At 39.4% G+C, this 22,700-nt stretch overlaps 1 protein-coding gene across 1 annotated transcript in view; it reads left to right on the top strand.

The window, feature by feature from the left end:
• hcn2b (hyperpolarization activated cyclic nucleotide-gated potassium channel 2b) overlaps window positions 1-22,700 on the top strand; it is a 46,317-nt gene that overhangs the window by 9,160 nt on the left and 14,457 nt on the right. Inside the window, exons 3-6 of the mRNA XM_067514624.1 lie at window positions 218-379; window positions 12,350-12,568; window positions 20,592-20,738; window positions 21,395-21,635. Of these exons, the coding sequence (XP_067370725.1) occupies window positions 218-379; window positions 12,350-12,568; window positions 20,592-20,738; window positions 21,395-21,635 (769 nt within the window). The remainder of the gene's footprint in view (window positions 1-217; window positions 380-12,349; window positions 12,569-20,591; window positions 20,739-21,394; window positions 21,636-22,700) is intronic.

A 22,700-nucleotide genomic window follows, 5' to 3' on the forward strand; every position in this document is an offset into this window, starting at 1 on the left:
TTTTTACCAAACGGTTTCACATTCTTTAACCAAACTGTAATTTGGTATAATGTATATATATGTTGACCGTAGCAACTTCAGCATTAAAATTCACGTGCAAATATGCACTTCAAACAGCTTAAATGATTGATAAGTTATATCCTGAAAAGGTTGCATTTAAAGTATAGAGTGAATCACAAGCTACCTTCTCTTTGCTCCTGTCTTCTCCTCCAAACAGATCTTCCACATGACCTATGACATGGCCAGTGCTGTCATGCGAATATTCAACCTGATTGGGATGATGCTACTGCTGTGTCACTGGGATGGCTGTCTCCAGTTCCTGGTTCCCATGCTGCAGGACTTTCCATCTGACTGCTGGGTCTCACTTAACAAGATGGTGGTAAGCAAAATGCTTGGCCATGTTTGAATCTTTTCTTGAGGCTAAAGGCATGCATAAGCAACCACATCAATGTGCAAAGGTGTTCAGAAGAACAGTAACTGCAAACAGAAGAGTATAAAACAGACATTCCCCATGGAGCCCAGAGGTGTGTTATTTGCAGGCAGATGGGGAATGGGATTGTATTTAAAGTTGAGTCTGCACATGCATGCACAGACACACACACATAGAAACCGGCCTCAATTAAATCCTCTCTAGTAAAACCCATGAGACACGTCACTGTACAGAAAGCAGAAGGGAAGAAAGAGGCTGTTTTCACTCAGCTTTAAGTGCATCATGTAGTTTATTCTTTAGCCATTCTCTTGATTCTTTCTCTCTTGATTATTACTCCTCTCAGATGTCTATTCTTACTGGCAGGTAGTTTCTGACCATCTGCTGATAGACAGACCATTAAGATGGATTTTCTCCAAAAAAGTTGCTGGCAAGAAAAGAACACTCTCTGGATCAAGTACTCAAGCTGCATGAAAACCAGTCATTGCACTGCATAATAAGTGCATAATCATTATGAAAAGCATTTAGGATTTTTTAATGGTTTAATAGCTATTTAATTTGCTCAATTAACCACTTGAACTCAAAGGCTTAAAGAATATATGCCACTGTATGATTATATCACATATGTCTGTATATTCTGCACTGTTAAAGGACATATTGAAGGTGTTATTATGGTTTTACTGATATATCATATATCATAGACGTTCTCCGTGATTTGTGAAATTCTCGATGATTTTAGATAAATTCAATTCTTGAAAACCTTGCTAAATAGATTTCTAAAATGCATGTGTTGTGTTGTTTAAAACTCCAACACAGTTTAAGTAGTTCTTCTGTGATACACAGAAGTCAATACTTTTATCTCAGCATTTCTCAAAATGCTTCAACTTTGACCTTACTTACAAGCTTGGACATCAAATTTGTCAGCGGCACACATCTGTGCACAGCTGCAAACATGGAACAAACAAACCAGAACAATTACAAAACACACAATAATTCACATGTGTAAATAATGCACAACAGACACATACACACAACACTATTGTTACAGAACAGAAAATAAATTTAAAAAAGATGAAAACAAGATGTCTGTAATTTGTCATCAGTGCACATCAGCCCATATGTTTAAAATGAAAAATTAAAGTGTCAGCAATACAGAGTAAAATACACTAAATTAAGACAAAAGAAAAAATAAGGATTAATTGTAAAACAATAAACATTAACAATACACATAAAAACCAGATGTGTAAAAGAATCAATGTGGATATATAAAAATGTAGATTTAAAAATTCCCCCCACCCTGATTTAAGAAAACAGCTTTTCTGACAGTTAAGAAATCAGCTTTCCCAAAAAAGTCGACTGTAACCTGGTTACTTAAGTCCATGTAAACGCACTCAAGGATTAAAGATTCGGAGATTTTAGCCTCAGCTGACAATTTTTAATGACAGTTCCTGACAATTACACAATTGTCTCAGTATTAGGTCTATTTGTAATTTAACCAGGAGAGATGATGAACTCAAACTTTTTTATTTGTATTTTGTATGTTATATTTAAGTGATGGTGCAGATGGATTAATGTAGGTCAGATGTGCTGGTGAGGACTTAATAAAGGGATGTGACATATGGTGCTGACCAAACAGACCATGTATTTGATAAAGAGGTTATTATTACTTTGGGAACAGCTTGAGGAGAAGGTTAGCTAACAACTTTGGGAAATGATCAGAGGGGCAGTAAGTGGGAACTGTGGAGTTTGAAGGTGCAGAACTACGTGGCTCAGTCATCCTCATTAAAAGGTTCACATTTATGGAGCATGACCATTTACCTGTAAATTTAAAATTAGAATCAGAAGTCACAGTTGTTGATTTTTTTACTACAAACCTGAAACAATGGCCTAAACACCAACAGTGATGTCCACACTGAACAGTTTGGGTTGTTTAACTGGAATTACACTGAAAATGTTTATTGAACTCTTTTATTGTGTTTTCAACTTTTATGTTTTTTTAATTGTCATTAGTTTTTATCTAAAAGCCTAACCACGGACAGGGGATGCAAATTAGCTTTTTGCCATGTGCCACTATTACATAGCACCAGTTGCTTAGTTGTAACAATGTTATTAGCTTCATTGTCGATGAAAAAAATAAATAACCGAAATAAAAAAGTAAAAATGATTTGGCTGTAAAACAAATGGTTTGGATGATGGAGGTGGCAGATTGAAGAGAATAAAACAGAGTAATGACTGACAATAACATCATCACCCTATAAATCAGCCCATCGCTGTGACTGAGCCTAAAGATCTTATTCTGCGACTGCTGGTTACCACTGTAAGACCAAAAGGTGCCAACAATTTGGACTGGCTTGTAAGAAAGCCTATTGTATTTCTTGAAGGGAACGTCATATCTTTGTTGAGCAAACTGGATAATTTGTCTTCATGCTGTTTTCTGATGGTGTCATCGCCAAGAAATGCTTGATATGCTGAGAATGAACCTGTTAATTTTGGCACATAGATGTTTTACATTGAAGACCTAAAAATGCTTGTCTGATAACACTGTGTACTATGACACTGGTGGTTGAAGCGCTGTGTATGTGTGTGTGTGTGTGTGTGTGTGTGTGTGTGTGCGCGCGCGCGCGTGTGTGTGTGTGTGAGAGAGACAGTTTGTGTTTGGGTGTGATCTCCAGGAACAGATGGATCTCACACCCATTGACCCTAGGGGTCGTCAGTGTTTCTTCTGTGTCGTTCCATCTCTTGTTTCTTCTTTCATCACCGGCCATCCTTTTCTCTCTCTCTCTCACACACACACATACACACAAGCCTTTCCTATCTGGCCAACAAGAAGCTCAGTGACTCTTTATGTCATGTCTAACTTATGAAGGAATGTGCAGCGATATCATTGACTTGGTATTTTGAATGTTACTGTACCCCACTTTCTGTGATGATACATACCTGCTTTCTTGGCATCTAGTGATATTTCTATATTTACAAATATAAAAGTAGTGAAGGTTTCTTATAAGCATTTAACTCCTATTCAAAGTAACATTTTGTATTGATCCTCTGCAGTGTCAGAGACCAGTCAGCTTCTTTATAGCACAGAGACACTATAATGTTAATTGTCACCACAGGGTATGAATGCAAATATTGTGTTCTTATGGTGTCATCTATGAATCTTCCTCTTTCTCCCTCTTGCTTCATTTCTTTACACTTGCTTTCCGCTGTTACAGTCATTTTACTCTTCCTCAGTGTATTGTTTATATCCGTGTGCCCCATTCTGAGCTCAATTCCACAATGCCGGTGAGCACCCATGATGGGCGTTGCCACCTGGTGTGTTCTGTTGCTGTCATCTTGAGGTAATCAAGATCAGGAATCCTCATCAGAGTAGCTTTGAATGAGGCAAGTATCTCCAGGCATGTATGCAAATACAATCAAACTGATTCTGTGTACAAACAACACATAATTAATTCTAGTTTAGATGCACTAATACCTGCTGTCATATGTATTGAGCTTGTTTTTGAAACTCTTTGAAAGACAAATACAGCACATGATCATTAAAACCCTCCTTACAGCTCTTTCCTTGACTTGTAAAAGATTCAGCAATTGGCTCCTATAAACCACATGCTCCCCTGCCTCATATTCACAAACCACTCTCCCACAAGTTACGAATAACGATGCTGTCATTCCAAAAAAAGAAGGCACAGACCCATTCACTACCAAAGGAGGCACAGGCTTATGATAGCAAAACTTTGCCAATTCCTAGCCACCTTGAGATTGTGCTTTTTTTTGGCAATTCATCCAGTGAACACAGGAACCTTCTTTATTATTATTTCAACCTCTACATTAATCCATCAACATACAGCTCAGATCAGTAAATGGTGTGGTGTGTGCCAGCGCCACTTGTTTGTCTAGACAAAGTCAGCGTGGGTCAATGCAGCAGTTGGACTTCGTCTGCACTACTTCCTTGGTGTCGGATTGGTGTGTCACAGTCCTCAAAGAACTTTTAAAAAGTAAGACTACACATTACAATTTGTAAATACACTGTGGGGAATTGCACATCTTTATTTGTTGTGTCTTTTTGCTTGTGGTTATTTTGTTAGTGCTCTAGTCAATAGATTCTGGGTAAACGGGGACTGTGTTCGGGCAAGTGTACTTTGTAGAGTTGGCTGGTGAAAAAATAAACAATGAACTTTTTGTGAGTCTGACTTGCACTCTGGCATCGGGACACTAAACCACTATATTAAAAGTTGCAATGCAGATTTTAAAGGCTTCAAGAATCTTATAAACCCGTGGTGTATACACTGAAGGAAACTCCACTACCTACATCGACTACAAGCAAAGGCCCAGCTACAAGGCCGTTACCAAAAAAACACATTCAATGGACCAGGACAGATTGCTGGCCAGGAGGGAGTGGACAACCTATACTCTCCAGCCAAGACATTATCTTGCAGAAAGTTCCCTCTGCTGGTCAATGGGAACCAAATAGGAAATATGATATCTTTCATTACTGGCCATGAATATCTCTGAAGAAGACATCGTCACTGTTCCACTTTAAAGCCTACGGCAAAGGATGGTTCACCATTTGAAAACAGATTTTTAGTATACCAAGTATGTGATGATCTGTTCATAGACACCATAAAAGTTCAACTTCATCACGATCATACAGAGATGTCTACCTGTTTAAGAATAAGCCATTTGGCTTCAAGAATGCACCACCCACGTTTCAGAAGCCGATGGAGATAACTCTGGGAAAGCTGAAAGGCAGCACCTGTCTACCTGGATGACATCCTTGTCTTCCCATCATCTTGGGAACAACACTTCACGGATCTGTGGGCTGTTTTCCAGAAACTCGGAGAGGCAAGGTTGACTGGCAACATGAAAATGTCTAATGTCCTTCAAACCTCCCTCACGTTTCTGGGACACAGTTTCTCTGATGCAGGTATGTAGGTGATAAAGCAAAAGCAGTAGAGGAGTACTAGCAGTAGAGGAGCAGTACTCGCTAGCCTGAAGGAACCTTTAGTACCGGTTCCTTGACGAGTTTTCTTGGTACCATTGGTTCATCCCCAACTTCTCCTAGATAGTGCTTAGCCTGTAAATCCACTACAGCACAAGGGTACCAAATACAAGGAGACTCAAAAATGCCAGAAGGACTTTGAAACCCTGAAGAACAGGCTTGGAACATTCTCTTCTGTCCATTCTGCATTGCTGTGTGTTTTTAAGACTTGGTGCAGGCTTGAGTTCATCTTTAGGTTGAAGTACAAGAAATATAGCACTGTTACCAATGCCTTATCCAAAGTTCTACATGGCCCTCACACCATCTCCGCTCATTAAAAACTGGTGTCAGTCAAACTGTAGGTGAGAAAGGACCTGCCATTCTCAGAAAATCAAATATGGAAAGCCCAATAGGACAACCCAAACTGCCAAAGTCTACATGGTGCTGCAGTCGCCTGAAAAAAAAAAGTTTACTAAGTTCTCAGCCCGAGAACTTTGTCTCCAAGAGTGTCTGATCACACTTGCTGCAGATATTCCATTAAGACCCCTTAGCTAATCATGTGGGCAGTGCTAAAACCTACAAGATGCTACAAGCTTTGGCATGTCATATATGTCAGCAGTACAATCGTGAGAGCCACGAGGTTGCAGGAAAACTGCACCAGACTGAGGTGACTAAACCCTGGGAGATGTAGGGAGTGGACTTGATGAGCCCATTTCCTAGGAGTTTGTCCAGCATTTAGTCTTTGCTGACTTTTAGACTTGCTGGGTGGAGCTATGCCCCCAAAGGAAAGAAACAGATGGGGGGATTTCCCAGTTTCCTCTTGTTGGACCAGAGAATCCAGTTCAAGCCTACCCCCAACAAATGAACATGACAAAAACTAGAAACTGAACCCTTAAAACTATGATTGCCTCCTATCGTCATGAACTGTTATTTAAGGGAGCATCTGTTATGTGGCTAATGGGTTTTTTGATTTTATCTACCTGAGCATGTGTGACTGTTTGATCAAAAGTCTTTTAATAAAGCACCTCTTTTTCCTCTCAAATTCTCTGTGCTTCAGTCTAAACTCTCTTTCTGTTTTTAATAATTATGCCGCTGAAAGTCATTTTACTGTAAATGAAGAATTTTTGTATCTGCATTAGTTAACCAATGTGTGTAGCTTTTTTATCAATGCATGTGTGCACACACGTCAGTGCCCATAAGAATAATGGACAGTCATTTTATTTGGATGTGCAAAGTTACAACTGTATCTCATGATACAACAGCTCATCTCAGTACTAATTTGATGCATGTAGTAAAAATGTAATGTTACATACATCAGCAGAGTGGTGGAGTGCTTAGCACTGCTGCCTTACAGTGAGAAGGTCCCCACTTCAAATCTACCTGCTAGCTGTGGCCTTTCTGTGTAGAGTTTGCATGTTGTCTGGCTTGTTTTGGTTTCCTCCGCGTACTCCAGTTTCCTACCACCACTGTCCAAAGACATACATGTTAGGTAAAGGGTGACTCTAAAATTGGCCGTTGGTGTAAACTTGAGCATGAATAGTTGTTTGTCTGTGTACTGTATGTCTCACTGTGTTGGCCCTGAGATACACTGGCAACCTATCTAGTGTGTACCCTGCCATTCGTCCAATGACAGCTGGGATAGGCTTCAGCTTCACAGTGACACTGAACAAGATAAGCAGTTAAGATAATGGATGGATTACATCAATGTCTCAAAAACATATTTCAGAGAAGAAAAAACAAAATATGTAGCACAGTGCTGTGTATAATTTGGAACAAGGGGAGTACAAGTGGGTGCTATGTGGCTGCTTTATTCAGTCTGACTCAGGATATTTGAGTCTTTTTTATGAGCACATGGAACAAATGTTTTGTTCTGACTCACATGGTTTATTTATTTCAGAGATATGTAACTCACAAGAGAGGTTCATGTGATTTTCTGTCTTTTGTAATTGAAACTACACTAAGGAGGATACACACTAATAGGTCTATGAGACTTTTACAATGTTGAGAGAATATGAAACATGTATTTCTGCTCCTAACTGAGCTTATTTTTGCTTTGGTGGGTCAACCCATGAAGACGGTACTAAGAAAATAGCTTCACAGCCTGGTTTGACCTACTGTCTTTTTGGGACAAGTTGCCCCTGTGAAACCAACCCCATTTTAAGAAGAAAAGTTTTTTTGTCATATAAGCTTTGCAGAGATAGCTATGAAAGCAGTTTTCTTTAAACATCGTCCTTATATTCTATGACTGGTTCACAGGTCACAACTACTGGTTTAGTATTGGTAAACAAATAATTAGACATTTAATAGGACATTTTTTGGCATCTGAATTTTTGCTGCCGTGTCAGTGTGCAGGCAGTGATTTAATTAATTTAATTAAGTCTTGGGATCACAAAAGTAAAAAATGTAACTTGAAGAGGAGATTAAATTTTTTTAAAGTAACTGTTTGGTTATTTCATTGTTGGAACAACAGACCAACATTGCCATCCAATAAGTCGGGGTACTAAGCATGGCTGAAAAAGCAGCTGGCTTGAGGAGATGCAGGTGATGCGACACCTCAAAATGGTCCATTTTAAAAACCACAAAGATGTTTTCTTCTTTATCATTAGCATTTCCACAACAAAGGCCTGCCTCAAACTTGTCATGATCGTAGAAAAACAGATGTGTTGGGCTTTAGCCATATGGCCGCAGCTTGCATCATCAGTGGGACATTTTCTGGATGCACATCGTTGCACACCAACATCAGTCTGAAATCTACAGCTGTGTCTCAGTTCAGATGCTTAAGGGGGGCCTGGTGGCTCAGTGGTAGACCATTGGGTTGGGATGCAGAAGGCTGCAGGTTCAAATCCCACCGCACCAGGCATGGCCCCGCCCATCCAAGGGCAGTGGTCCTGAGCCCAGACAAAATGGGAGGATTGTGGCAGGAAGCACAGCTGGGGTGAAAACTCATGCCAAATTGCTGTGGCGACCCCCGAAGGGACAGTCTGAAAGCTGTTGAACTTTGTCTCAGTTCAGAGGCTGGATCCTCCAAAGGGCAGAGCCCATGAAGGTGTAACCCAGACTGAATCTGTTCCTTCTCTGAAAATGAGTGTTTCCTTGTAAAATTTAAAGAGCTCCTAGTCGCAGTAGTGTTCCTGTAGTTTTTACCCCGCAGGACATCCCATCCTTAAAACTTCTACTCGAATGGCTGAATTTTCAGTTGTGCTGAGGGCAAAAAGATGACAGCTGTGGTGTTTTGCATTGCAGTGATGCCAGTATTTGACTTTGACCAAAAGTCATGTTCAAAGTGTAGCCAGTTTTAATTTATAATAAAGACTATTTTGGCAGAGTGAATGAATGGGGGCTAAATTAGAGCTAACAATCTTTACATAATAACAATGGCTCACTGAGTAGCAATCTATGATCCATCTGGTCAAATTCTTCATACAAATTCCTAAACTTTACAAGCAACCATTTCACATAAAATGACCAAACTTAAAAAGGACTCAAATTAGTACAAGGCATCTATGTTAAGTAACACCTTACTGTAGATGTAACATTCCCCATGTGGTACTACAATGTTGCCAACTTAGCAAATTTGTTGCTGCAAATCACGACTTTTAATAGGCTCCCATTTATATTCAGAGAAAGCAGTTGAAAAAGAGTTTGCTAGCAGATCTAAGTTTAACTAATAGTTTACATTAGAGAGAGAGGTTAGAGATAAAATTTTCCAGTTCAGTAATGGATTCATATTTGTGATATGCTGTTACCTGAAGTTAACATTAAAACATTAACACTAAAAAGTTCCAACAGACACCAAACCATCTAGCTACTTTTTGTATTTATTTTAAATTATGAGTACAAACATGAACCCAGTGTCTCTAAATAATGAATCTTAACATTGCTAACAAGCTCTTTTATGACAGTTTACATATTAAAATTCTAAATGTCAGTGTCATTTAAATGTCAGTTCTTTCAAGCAAACCAAACATTCCATGTCAGTTCTAGAGTGTCAGAGAGAGACTGCACGCTGTCGAAGAGATGCTGAGCAGCTTGACTGGCATGAGTCTACACACAAATACACACAGTCAAATATAAGCAGAGAGTCAAACAGCATGTGAAATTAGGCGGGTGTGCCACCGTGCACGTACACTCACTCTGCAGTAATTGCACAATCATGTATCATAGATTCTCCCTTTGTGTTCCTGCCTATATGTATTATGTACAATTAGTTATCATCTACTCTGCTCAGTAAAGACCGAGAGCAAATGAAATGAAAGTGCTAATTTCATTTTTTCCCACTCCCCACCCATCTCTCTCTGTTGACTCTGTTATTATGTTCCTAAGAAGGTTGTTATTTTCCATATTCAAAGACAGTTGTACACTTTGTCCATTTTCGTCCGGCTTTATTGTATGCTCAGCATATTTTTTATCAGAGCATCAAAAAAAATATGTCTTGCTTTAGAAATTTACATTTTGCCAAGACTATTTAGATTCTGCTCTTTCTGTCAGAAAGTGTTCACTACAGGAAAGTCTGTCAGGAAAGATATAGCCACTAATTTATTATGGCCATCTTTAAATGTACAGACAGAGGCTGCTGAAAAGATTTTGGACAACTAGAATTCCCAGGTGTGCTCGGATAACACGATGTGCCAGGTAAAAAGATAGGTAAAGCCTGTATGAAATGTTTTTCAAGCTACATCATAATGTAAGTAATCTCGTTATCCAAAAAAGTTTGAAAAATAATAGATAAATTCAAGTCACACTTCTGCTGTAATCAAATCTACCTCTAAGTTTTACAGACTGCAGCATCATGATTAGACCAAATCCAAGCTAATCTCCTCATGAACAATGTAATGGAGTTGGAGTAATTGTGATTTGTGTTTGGTATTAGAAGCCTTCCATATGTTTTATGTCCACATTGTATAAAAACCAATGCATACATATATTTAACTCCCCAAGTCTGCAGCATTATTTCTGCCTAGTCCAGGTTTATGGTTGTGTTCAATGCATTTATGTGACAGGTTACTGGGTGCACATACAAATGCAGACTAACACAACAGTTCTGGAAACAATTCTACATTAATGAAGGTGCTTATGTTCAGTTGTTGTTAAAACTGTGTCCTGTTATAAATACTGGAAGATATAGTGTGTGGTGCTGTTTTTTGTATTATGTTAAAGTCTACTGCCAGGGGCTTCTATTGTTTTGTACACAACATTTATATCAGTATAGCAGAAATGCCTTTGTGTGTTTCGCAAGAGAGCTACACCAATAAAACTGCCAACTGAGTGCAAATGCATGGAAACAAGCGACTCACTTGCAACACAGGTCAACAAAAGACGTTGCTAGGAATACGTGGGGGACAAGCTTCTTTATACCTGTCGGCTTTTTCTCCTAGACCCACATAGTTACACAGGCAGAATAAGAGTAATGCGTCTTTGATTTACAGGTGAGGTATAATGCAACATCCTGTAACTGTTGTTGAGGTATGAAAAAAAATCCAATGGCTAATGTCTAATAGATTTCACAGTAGGATGCGATGGAAGTAAGAGCCTATTTTATCACCAGTAGACAAGCTAAAGGCTATTTGTTAATTATATGGAGGGTTTGGCCTTCATGACCTTATCAACTCCAAATTAGTAGGCTACTAATTTTTAATGATTATCAGTTTCTTCTGTCTTTCTTTGTACAGTGCCCTTAGAGTATTCTGGGGTGTCTTGTCTGTCCACTGAAAGACTGTATGACACTGTATTGTTCTGTGTGTGGTATGTGTTGTGAGCTTGTAGAAGAAGTGACCAGAAATAGAGATGCTCTGATAGATGCTCTGGGTTATGGCCTTATACTCTTGCTCTTTATCCCCTAGTAATGTAGCTATAGCATGCTGATGGCTGACTGCAGTTACAAGGCTACGTAGTATATAAATAGTTAAAGATATGATTATACTCATAATTCTAAAGGCTTAAAACTGTAGTGGGTTTCTCTGCCAAGATTTAGTTTATCTCATCAAGCAAATTCAAACTAGTGAGCCAGTTGACAGCTGAAAACAGAAACTTTTAGCCATGCTGGAGGTCGGAGCCAAGCTCAGGGGCTGACATCGGGCCTGATATTCTGGTTATCCTGGTGCTCGAGGGTAGGGGTCCTTTAAAATTTCATCTTCTCTCGCTGCTGTTCTTCAAATGCTCTTTATAAGCAGCACAAGCCCCATGCAAGTGTGTCCTCTTTCACCTACGAAAGAAACAACCTAATTTGAATCCCAAATGAAATGCAAATGCGCCAAGAAAAATACAAATCACAAAATAATTCAACCAGTCAATCAGTGACTGAGGACACTACTTGTCACAGAAGTAGTTTTAGAAATCACACGCGGTGATACACTCTGGACAGTGTGTAAATCACAGCTGGTTGAAGGGAGGATGTGAGGTTCAGGAGTGCCTGTGGAGGACTTCCTAATGAATCTACTATGGAAGAATCAGGATTGACTGTGTGTGAGCACCAATCAAAGGCAGACTAGAGCAGGCAGATGTACAGGCGTCTCATTAACACTTGACTTTTTTGATTCTCCCTCTGCTCCGCCAAGACAAGGTGTGGCTGCTTGGTGATAATGATATTATGCTCTCCACCCAACCTGAAACAATCACCAGAAACATAGCCACACACTTTACTGGGAATGTCTTCTCTTTGGTGCTCACATTATTTAGTTCCCGCTCTTCTATCATTTTTCATGTCGCATTTCTTTATAGTATTTCACCACAGTGTGCGGGAGCAGCTACTTTACAGAGAGATGACAGGCTCAGGTCATCAGGTCAAATTCAGTATAGCATGAAAGTATAAATATAAATGTAGGGAGATATTCACCGAAGTCCTTCTCCTTTCTCTACGCCCTTTTTTAATTTTATGCCCATTCTTTGTTACATTTTGTATTTGTTTTCTCCAGTTCTGATGCTTTGCCCTCCTATCTTTCTTCTTATAGAATGACTCGTGGAGCGAACTCTACTCCTTCGCCCTCTTTAAGGCCATGAGCCACATGTTGTGCATTGGATATGGAAGACAAGCCCCAGAGAGCATGTCGGACATCTGGCTGACTATGCTCAGTATGATTGTGGGAGCTACCTGCTATGCCATGTTCATCGGCCACGCAACTGCACTCATCCAGTCTCTTGACTCCTCTAGACGTCAGTACCAGGAAAAGGTAAGGATGTGGGTCATTGTTGTTGTAATACCTTATTTCACTGGATGTTTACCACCTAAAAGAAAATTTTGAGACAAAGTTAGCAGACCAACACCAGATTAAAGATCAGTTCAACAAAATTACCAAAGGGGAAGAAAATCAGTTTCTCACACAGTACAGTAAAAAAGTCTGTGTTAATACTTATGCTGCAATTTATCTTTAGATCACTGGTGATATAAAGCAGGGGGTTAGCTATAGAACACTTGACCAGTACCCAGGTGGGCACACTGTTTACAGCATAGCAAGCAGCCATGATGAGATTTAGTTTACAGTGTGGCGATTAAGGTTATCACATTTGATATGAACAGAGAGGGTTTCTCATTTGATTCCAACATTCTTTGATAGGAACAGCATCTGTTTTATTAGTTCGATATTCATGGCTGCGGCTCGCTTGTTCTCAGCCCGTCTGTCATCTCCATACAACAGCAGATCAAAGATTCGGGGGTCTGCAGGCCAGGAAGGGGAGCACCCTCCTGCCTTTTAAGGCCACGGTGCCACTGGTGCTCAGTGTCTTGTTAGCTGCCTTAGATCCTCAGTGATGTGGGAATGTCTTATCTTATCGGTCACTTGTACACATGCATCTGGACACAGAGCATACACATCAGATTGAGTGGTCAAGCTTTGTTTAGTTGAAGTCTCTGGTTAACTTTGGAAAACAAATCATGAGCAGGTTTTTTCATTATTAACATGCAACTTTATTCTGTTTAGTTTCTGGCCCTTATTAGTTGGTTGTGCTCCCTCTTTATATTCTAGGTCATAATATCAGTGTGTATTCATGATAATGTTGAGTTTATAGAACACCAAGTCTCCTGTGGGATGGGTTGTGGATGTCTTCAAGCTTTAATGAAGCTACAGTATGAATGTGTCAGACTTACGGTCATGATAAATGCAGCAGGGGATGATACATTATGAATGGATCTGGGGTACACCGTCCATGATCACAGTCCTTATAAAAATGCAGCTTTTATTCTGTATAATACACCAATTTAGTTTTAACCCGTCAATTAAAACTTTTTACCAGAAGAAAGTGAGCAGTGTTATAAAGAAAAAACGTAATCAGCAGGCAGCACTGAGTGATGTTTACCAAGTACTGACTGGACTCCAGACAGCGATTGTGCTTTTCAGTCGGCAGCCTCAGATCTGTGCACTGCCCTGCCTAAGCAACTCATGCACACTAATTCAGTACCATCCATTTTTTAAAATACACTCTCACTGTCTTGCTTTTCTATATAATTGCCTTTTGATCTTGCCAACTATTGACCTTGTGCCATTTCCCTGTGCATTTTTAAAATCTAATTTCATCTTGCAGTAACTTTTCTTTTGATCATGTTTTCTATTTTTATATCTTTGTTATGTTTTATTCTTGAATTTATCTTTTAATATTTTATTTATTTTTTTGCACAGCTGTAATGAACTTTGATAAACTGTTATTGTCAGTGCTTCTCATTTTTTGTTGTCCTCATTATCTCTGCAAAAAATGGATATGTTATCCGTACCATTGGTGTTTGTGTTTTAGGCAGCAGGTAAATACTTATTAGCAGATTTTATTTGATTTTGGCATAAAGCAACATCAGGGTCCATGGGGGGGGGGGGGGGGGGGTATATATAACAGACACTAAAGAGAAAAATTGAGACAGAGGCTAAATGAGCTGCCTGCTGGCGTCTCTGCTTTGCGTCAGCATCATGTTACTGTACTTTATCAATGATGTGATGTCTGCAACAATCAGTTCACTTCCCTCGGTGTCTTTCTTCTCTTCTTCCATAAAGGACAAGAGTGAAATCAGCTCGTCCAATGTCCGGTCACTGTCTGGTACCCTGTGACTGTTTGTTCACCGTTAACAATGAACTGAACCGTGCTGAACTGCAGTTCACAATAGCTCCTGCAAGCAAATAACAGACTGGAAACACAGCTATGGTTTGAAACTCGCCTCCCTGACAAAACAGACTCTTTGTATAGGATAGCCTAAATTCTAGTGACAGCATGAACTTGTATTGACATAACACAGGGTAAGCACTTAGCATGGTGCATAGTGTTGGGACAGAAATGTCATAATATCTCCGGTGCTAAGCATCTTCTCCAGGGACAGCATGCAGAGACCCCAGAGAGCAAAGCAAGACATGAATTATAGCTGTTTACTGTTCAAGAGTTAGACAAAGGATGCTGCCATTTGTCTGCTTTATCACAATTGACACATGTTGTTTGGTTAGTGGTGTATTAGCAGGTCTAGGGACAGGAATATAAACACAGAATCACAGCATGAGGGTAAGATAAGAGTGGGAACACTGCAGGGCAGTGGTTGTCTTTTTTTGGTGATGTTCCAAGTCTTCATTTAAACACTTTTAAGCCACTCTAAAGGGGATTGTTGTCATATTTTTTGATACATGTGCTAGTTTTTCCCTTCCTAACACTTTGGGTCCCAGGTTACACATTTCTTTCATTCATTCATTCATACATATCAACGGCGTTCAGCTTGTCCCTTCACAGTTCGCCCTTCCTGCCACAACCCTCCCATTTTATCCAGGCTCGGGACCAGGACCACGGTTACCCTTGGTGGATGGGTGGGGCCACACTTGGTGGGGTGGGATTCAAGCTTGCGGCCTTCTGCATCCCAACCCAATTCTCTACCACTGAGCCACCAGGGCCCCTCATAAACAGTACTCTTTGCAAATATTTCTTGAATTTAACTACTTTGGGGTTTTGTTTGTTTATAACTACCTATTTCAAAATTGTCAACTGTATTCTTTTGTTTCCTTTTTGCCTCGCATTTTAACTTATATCCTTTACAATATTTCTACATATGCATTTTTTTTTAGCTAGTTAACCTACAGTCCACACAGTGCCCACAAACAGTCCTATAGTAAAACTGAGGAGACAGTAGCAGTGTTCCTTTATCATCTCATCCTTAATGCTGAAGTGGCAGGTGCCCTCAGCCTGTGTTTCTCCAGAGCAAACTTCCCATCTCCATCCCTCCAGTCTTCCTATGCTTCATCTGTCCATTTGCCCTTGACTGTTGGGCAATACACCATCTGCCCGCGGACAGCGCTCGGGGAGAGGGCTTTAGCCATTATGTAACTGCACGCATGCTTCTCCTCCCCCAGTCACTTTCTCCCCCCTTAAGAGCAATAGAGCAGTTTGTCCAAATTGATTTGAGTTGTGATTGAGAATTGAGTGAGATGTGACCCCTGGGACCCTCAGTGATGAGCACTGATTCACTGGTCCTTGACACATCAAACACTGACTTAAGTAACTGCTCACTTTATAACCTGAATAATCACTGATGCCTGACCTGGACTACCTGTGCTCTGATAGATTTGATTAAATACATCATCTGGTATTTGACAAAAAACAAAAAGCAGGAGCTTTGAACCACAGAAGAAAAACAGCTCATACCAGGCTCCAGAAATAGCCCATAAGTTGAACTTGATTTAATAACATGTTTCCAGGGTCAAAAATTTAGTTCCATGCTTAACTTCAACTTAATTTTTTTTAACTGGGATGATTTCTTGTAACATAAAGGTCCAAATAATCAATTTTTTCTAGTCTAAAATGTAGATTGTTCACCCAGTAACGTGCTTGCTCATATTGGTCAAATAGGTTTTGTTTAAAAAACAAATCCAAGTAAAAACTGGTCAACCGCCTGTGCTCTTCAGGTGGTGATCTAAAGAATATGGCTCTGGTTTTATACAAGACACACACACGCACGCACACACACACAGTCTTGTCACATCCTGAGCCCTGACGCTCAGTGACATGGCCCATTAATACGAGGGCCAATTCGATTTCTCCCTTCCCTTGGTGGCAGCTTACAGACACAGCCATGCATCAAGCTCTCTATTCACCACTGAGAGGCTTCATGTCCCATAAAAAAACATCTGTGATGCTTCAGTCCCTCTAGAACTGAGTCCACAGGCTGAGAGGAAAAGATTTGATTTTGTAAATGTATTTGTTAGTTTAAGTCCTGCGTTATGTGCTTCCGCAGCCACAGAGTTTAATTTTATGCTATAAGGTGGTCACTGCTGCAGTATCTGTGCAGTTTAGGAGGATCTTAGCTGTTCCAGTTCTGGATATATTTGCTTTAGTTGAGACTAGAAAGTCAATAAAAATCAGCTCAATCAAGTGCGGACACGAGAGAGAGCGAGTGAGATGTGTCACTGAAGTTTAATTGGGACTGTCGCACGCTGAATCCTGAGGCAGGAAACACTTAATAGCAGCCTCCAAGTTTATCCTCATGCTTGATTGACTGAGCCGAATACTCTAAAAGTGGGCTGCATCTTTATTGTTACTGGCACACAGCAAATAGGGACAAATTTGTACTTTAGTCCTCTTACTTGGTTTGCTTGGAGCAAAGTCCCTTCTTATGTACTAAATGAATATATGATTATAATTTAACAACAAAGGAAGGATAACGGATAGCTAACGTAGACATCGTGTAAGTTTGTTTCATTTAGTGTTTTAGTGGCTTTCAATGCAAAATTAACCACGACTTTTGGAGCTTTATTAAGACTGAATGAGACTGAGATTAAAATTGGTTAGTGAAAGTAAATTGGTTTTAGAGATGTATTGTATGTGGTTATGGAGCTGATATTGCCATTAAAACCAGCAACTAGGGAAATTAAAAACCAAGCAGAGAAAGATAAAAAGGTTTTTTTAATCAATCAATACAGGGAGTAAGATTGTATTGACACTGAACCCCTAAAAGCTCATTCCCAACCACAGCTGTGCAGTGCCGGTCCAAGCCCAGCAGAAATTGGGGAGGGTTGTGTCAGGAAAGGCATCCGGCGTAAAAACTGTGTCAAATTATCATGTGGACAATGATCTGCTGTGGCGAACCTGAACTCATGAGATAAGCAGGAAGGACAAAAAAAATACAAAAAAAAAAAAAAAAACAGGGAGTAAGATTGTATGGGATGGAGTGGATCTGTACCAGGCTTAGTAGATTATACATGATCTCAAGAAAACCATAAGTGTGACAAATACTTTTTTCCTTTTGTAAACACCCTACACTGGTACCCACTATGTTCTCTATCGAGGATTGAATGGTTTGTTGTGTCACCCAAGTTACCAGGGTCAACCGTTCATTTTCTTTTAACACTTACAATGTGACAACATGTAATTTCTTGGACAGCGAGCATCCCATACATGTGTCATCAAGCAGGGTCATTGTCAGTGCTCCTGCTGGGCCTCCAGCAGGGCCTATATGATGTGTTGTAATAATTCATAATCGGTCAAGACAATGACTTGAAGGCAGGAAGGTATCATCACTTTAGACGATCCCCAATCATTAAAAATATTTTCCACTGGCCATTTAGTCTTGATGAGATAAAAGAAATGAAAATCTAATAAAAAGTGCTCTAGCAGGTTTTGGACTTCCGCTAGCTATTAGAACAGCTTCAATTTGTAAAAATTCTAGATCTTTACTAGAGATGCAAACACCATTCTTGCAAAATATATCCTCTCAAATGGGTTTTGATGACCATGGAGAATACTGGGTTTGAGATCTAGTGACTGCGAGCTGGTCAATATGAAGTTATATACTTTGAGACTATGTCAGGCCATCAAATGTTTTGTGATTAAGTCTTTGATGATAGTCTGGGAATGTTGCTATTCAATAACCAGGACAGATTTTATATAATGTTGTATCACAATTAAACACAATTTGATCTTCTGAATTCATCAGAAACAATCCTTCCTATGTTCTTTTTATGAGAGAAACCTTTACATTTCTTACAGTATCTTCTCTCAGGTCAGCATAAAACATAAAAGTGTGCTCCCAAAATGAGCAGAAAAATAAACCAAATGAAATAGTCACAGACAAAACACATCAAACTACATGAATAACTAAATAATTCGTGCTTGCATTCCCAACAGTCAGCTTGTCCAGATAATGCCACAAATTCATCACTTCAGACAGTAGGCGTGACACAAATGTTATTTTCCTTATTGGTTTTCCAGAAAAGGTAATATACTGTGTGACAAAATATATCCATTACACAACACAAGATGACATATAGGGGACAGGGGAATCCATTACTATTGCCCAGTCTTACCCAAGTGAGCTTTTGTGCCCTAAAGTAAATCACCAGCAAGTCCTATGTTCATATACTTATTCAAGTTAACTGAGTGTGTTTCAAAGGCTGGTGTTGTTGTAGTTTTGTGGTTCAATTTTTATTTAACCTGGCTAATCTCGAAACTATTTATTTGCCGTGTGTATTACATTTGGTAAATGATCTCATTTTGTCAGATTCAGTTCTTCCTACCATGTGGGTTGGAAGTTGGAGTGATTTTAAAGGTAGAAGGAACTCCTGCCAGTTAGACACCAGGAAACAGTAGTTTGGCTGTAAACAACAAAATCAGTTTCATTTACACTGCCGGTAACTGGCCTCACAAACATTTAAAGTATTTATTGCCCAGGGATCTTTCAAAATGAGTAATACTCCAACTGTATGTGGAAGACTTGAGCTACTACTTGTACTTTTCAAGTTTGGACTTTCCCTTGACCCTTGGCTTGAAATCTACTGCTCCAATTGACAATGTATTCTCCAGAGAATTGACTCACACTATTTAACACACACATTTGGAACAGAGAGGAACCTTTATGTAACAAAGCAACTCCAATAACAGGGTGACATGGATGTGTTGTTGCACAGTATAGGTAAAAAAAAAATTCTGTTTGTGGGTCCATAGCAAGGATGTATGGTATGATTGCTGCTCTTGCTGATCTTTTTAAGGATTTATTAATGTGTGCCAGTGTTTGCCTTTTCTCCTTGGTGTGTTATTGACATATAATTCTAATGTGACCAGTTTTGGTGTTATCTTCTTGGCCTATCTTTCTATAACAGGGGTCATGTGGCCACTTTTACCCTCAGGCTGTTGTCTACAGGAAGGTGGTGATGCGTAAAACTACATACTGTAGAATCCCCCTTCTTCCCCGAATAGATAAAGCAAATTGAAAAGCCATTTTTGGATATTCAATAGGGAATAATAGGAGCAATTATTCCCCAGTTGACTCATGGCCATGCAATTCCATACTACAAGAAAAACTATACAGTATATCCAGTGGCTGCTATTTTCACAGGGAGTCCAACATGAAATTCCTTATGGGAGCATCCTAATGAATTGAGAGAAGTGGACTTTCAGGCTGCATTTGTTGTAGGGACTGTAACAGTGGTGAATTGTGATGGTGTGAATAACTTGAGTTCAATTTGACTCTCGTATTAACAAACGGGATATGTCACATCCAACCTTCATTTTCAGCTCTTTTCTTATAGCCACGTAGTTACATATTTATCTATTCTGACATAAATAACACACAGTTTCCATTCTCAGAATAGCAAGTCAAGTACACTTGTTCCATTGAATTATTTACTTGTGTCTTTTTATTTCTTTATTTTTGTCATAACAGGGTTTACAGATCCTGTAAGAGTAGTTTAATATTTACTGTATATTCTAATGAAAATCCACATTGGACTTGCTTTTCCTTTGGAGGGGACAATTCAGTCGATTTGTCCTTAAAAAGCACTAGGTAAAACACAGAGAGAAAGAGAGACTCATGTGGCTTTAAATAGTGCTGTCATGTTTCCTTAAAAGCTTCATCACAGTTTTCGTCCAGTGAAGTATACAAGGTATAAATGCATCCCATGGTTACATCTCAGTAACTGCCCACATGAATGCTACAGTAACTGCAGCTGATTAATGACTAAGAGTCAGCATAAGTAAAATAGTGAAAAGCAAAGAGTTTTTCACATCTTCAGTATTTTAGTAAATACAGGATAAAGCTGCAGGAATCAGGTGGTTAGGTCTCTCAGCTCATAAAGCAAAACAATGATGCTGTGAAATTGCTGTTACTAGTCACTATCAAAAGTTGGACAAACTTCCCAAACCTCTTTCTCTCACAATTAATAAGAGTTGCTGAATCCTGTTTTCATTGATTTATGCTTGTGTTTCTCCCTACCTCCATTTTTCACCCCTTTTTCCATCCTCTAGTACAAACAAGTGGAGCAGTACATGTCGTTCCACAAACTACCGGCCGACTTCAGACAGAAAATCCATGACTACTATGAGCACAGATACCAGGGCAAGATGTTTGATGAAGAGAGCATCCTGGAGGAGCTTAATGAGCCTCTGCGCGAGGTATAAAAACACCCCGGCATCCACTGTAATTTGCTCATTCAGCCACAAATACACACACATCTTGATGCTGCAAAAAGTAAGTGGACAAGAATGAATTAATCATAATGCTCAGACATGGTTGTTTCATCTTAACAACAAAAAAAGAGCTAAAAATGTGTCATTCCAAGTTTACTATTAATTATGTATTGTAAATGAAGACACCTGAACATGTTTACCAGTTTCCACAGAAAAATAATAGATTTTTAAAAAAAGGAACAAAAGGATTTAAAGCGATGTTATTATTCCATGCACCCAAAAGTTCTTTTTCTTGCTGTCAGGGGACACATTTAAATTGGGTTTACAGTAAACAATGATGTCCTACTGCTTCAAGGACAATTCAAACTATGCTTCAGGTAACAGAAAGTGAAAAGAAATATTGGGAGAATACTCAAAAAAGTTGCAAAAAAATGCAGTAGTTGCTTTGAAAATTGCGTTTTTTTTAACTTTTTTTTTTTTTTTTTTTTTTTACATTTTTTTAATATTCAAACCAACCAGTGACAGTTTATAATGTGTGAAAATAATAAACCCGACCCATCATGGATATTCCCGACATCCATGAAGAAATCAACACTTAAATCCCAAAGACAAATAATTTGTGGTTTTCTGTCACCATATAGGAAATTGTCAACTTCAACTGCCGTAAACTAGTGGCCTCCATGCCGCTGTTTGCAAATGCTGACCCCAACTTTGTGACAGCCATGCTGACCAAACTGAGATTTGAAGTCTTTCAGCCTGGAGACTATATCATCAGAGAGGGCACCATCGGCAAGAAGATGTACTTCATCCAGCATGGGGTGGTCAGCGTCCTGACCAAGGGAAGCATAGGCATGAAACTGACAGATGGCTCCTATTTTGGAGGTTTGTTTGTGTCCATTAGCTCAGAATTATATATCACTTTTGTATTGTTCTCTCCTCTGTCGTATATGTTAAAATCCCTGTTCTGTTATCTTCAGTGCTTCCAGGCAAATGCAATTTATCTTAAATCAACCACTGCAAAATCACAGCTGTGTGTTTACAATTAAAATAAAAATCACAACAACAAGCATGCAAAGAAAAAACATCACTCTGACATTTCAGTTGGACTCCTTGTGCAGTCTTGCCTTACAGCCACTTCTGCCCCACTTTTCTGGGCTGTTGTTCTTCTGTGGCCGTTTAGAAACATGTGGTGCCTGTGCCGCCCTCGCCACCCAAAAACACACACAGGCATGCACAGACACACACACACACGCTTTAGAAAAATCTTGTGGGCTGATGGTTTGGGCTGCATTTTTAACATCCTATGCCCTCTACAGCAGATGAGAGTTCACTGGCAGTAATATTGATGTGCCAGCAGCCTGGAGCGCTGTTGGAGTGGCACAGCAGCACGACACACACATGCACAAACACACACAAACACACACACATCACCTACACACACCCAATTAATAACAGCTAATTAGCACTACAGAATGGTGATGACGGGGCCATTTGTAATGTCAAGCACAGACTGGTCGAAGCCATCCTTGCCACCAAGAGGGAAATCACAGGTCTCACTATACACAAAACTAGCAGTGGGCTTGGATTGGAGGAACAACATAATTTAACCACCACAAAAGACTCTCTGAATTAGTAAGTAGTAATAGTGATGAGGAGCCAAATGTGTGACTTTGATACAATTTATAAATATAGGATTTAGTTGTTTTTTACATTATGAGTAGAAACACGAGGTCACAGTTTGACATGCCGTACTACTCGTTACCAAGCACCCTGTGTTACATCCCTTTGGCATTGTTACAGTTATCATATGCTAATTGGCTGGATTGGCTCTATTAAAAAAAATACCAGCTTTGTATAATGTTTTTTTTTATAGCAGTGTAGTGCGCAACTTAGCCTTTAGTCATCTTTCCAAATTCACTGTTTGCTGGAACAATGCACCTCTTGACA

The sequence above is a fragment of the Channa argus genome, chromosome 8, assembly GCF_033026475.1.
Source record: "Channa argus isolate prfri chromosome 8, Channa argus male v1.0, whole genome shotgun sequence".
NCBI classification, from domain to species: domain Eukaryota; kingdom Metazoa; phylum Chordata; class Actinopteri; order Anabantiformes; family Channidae; genus Channa; species Channa argus.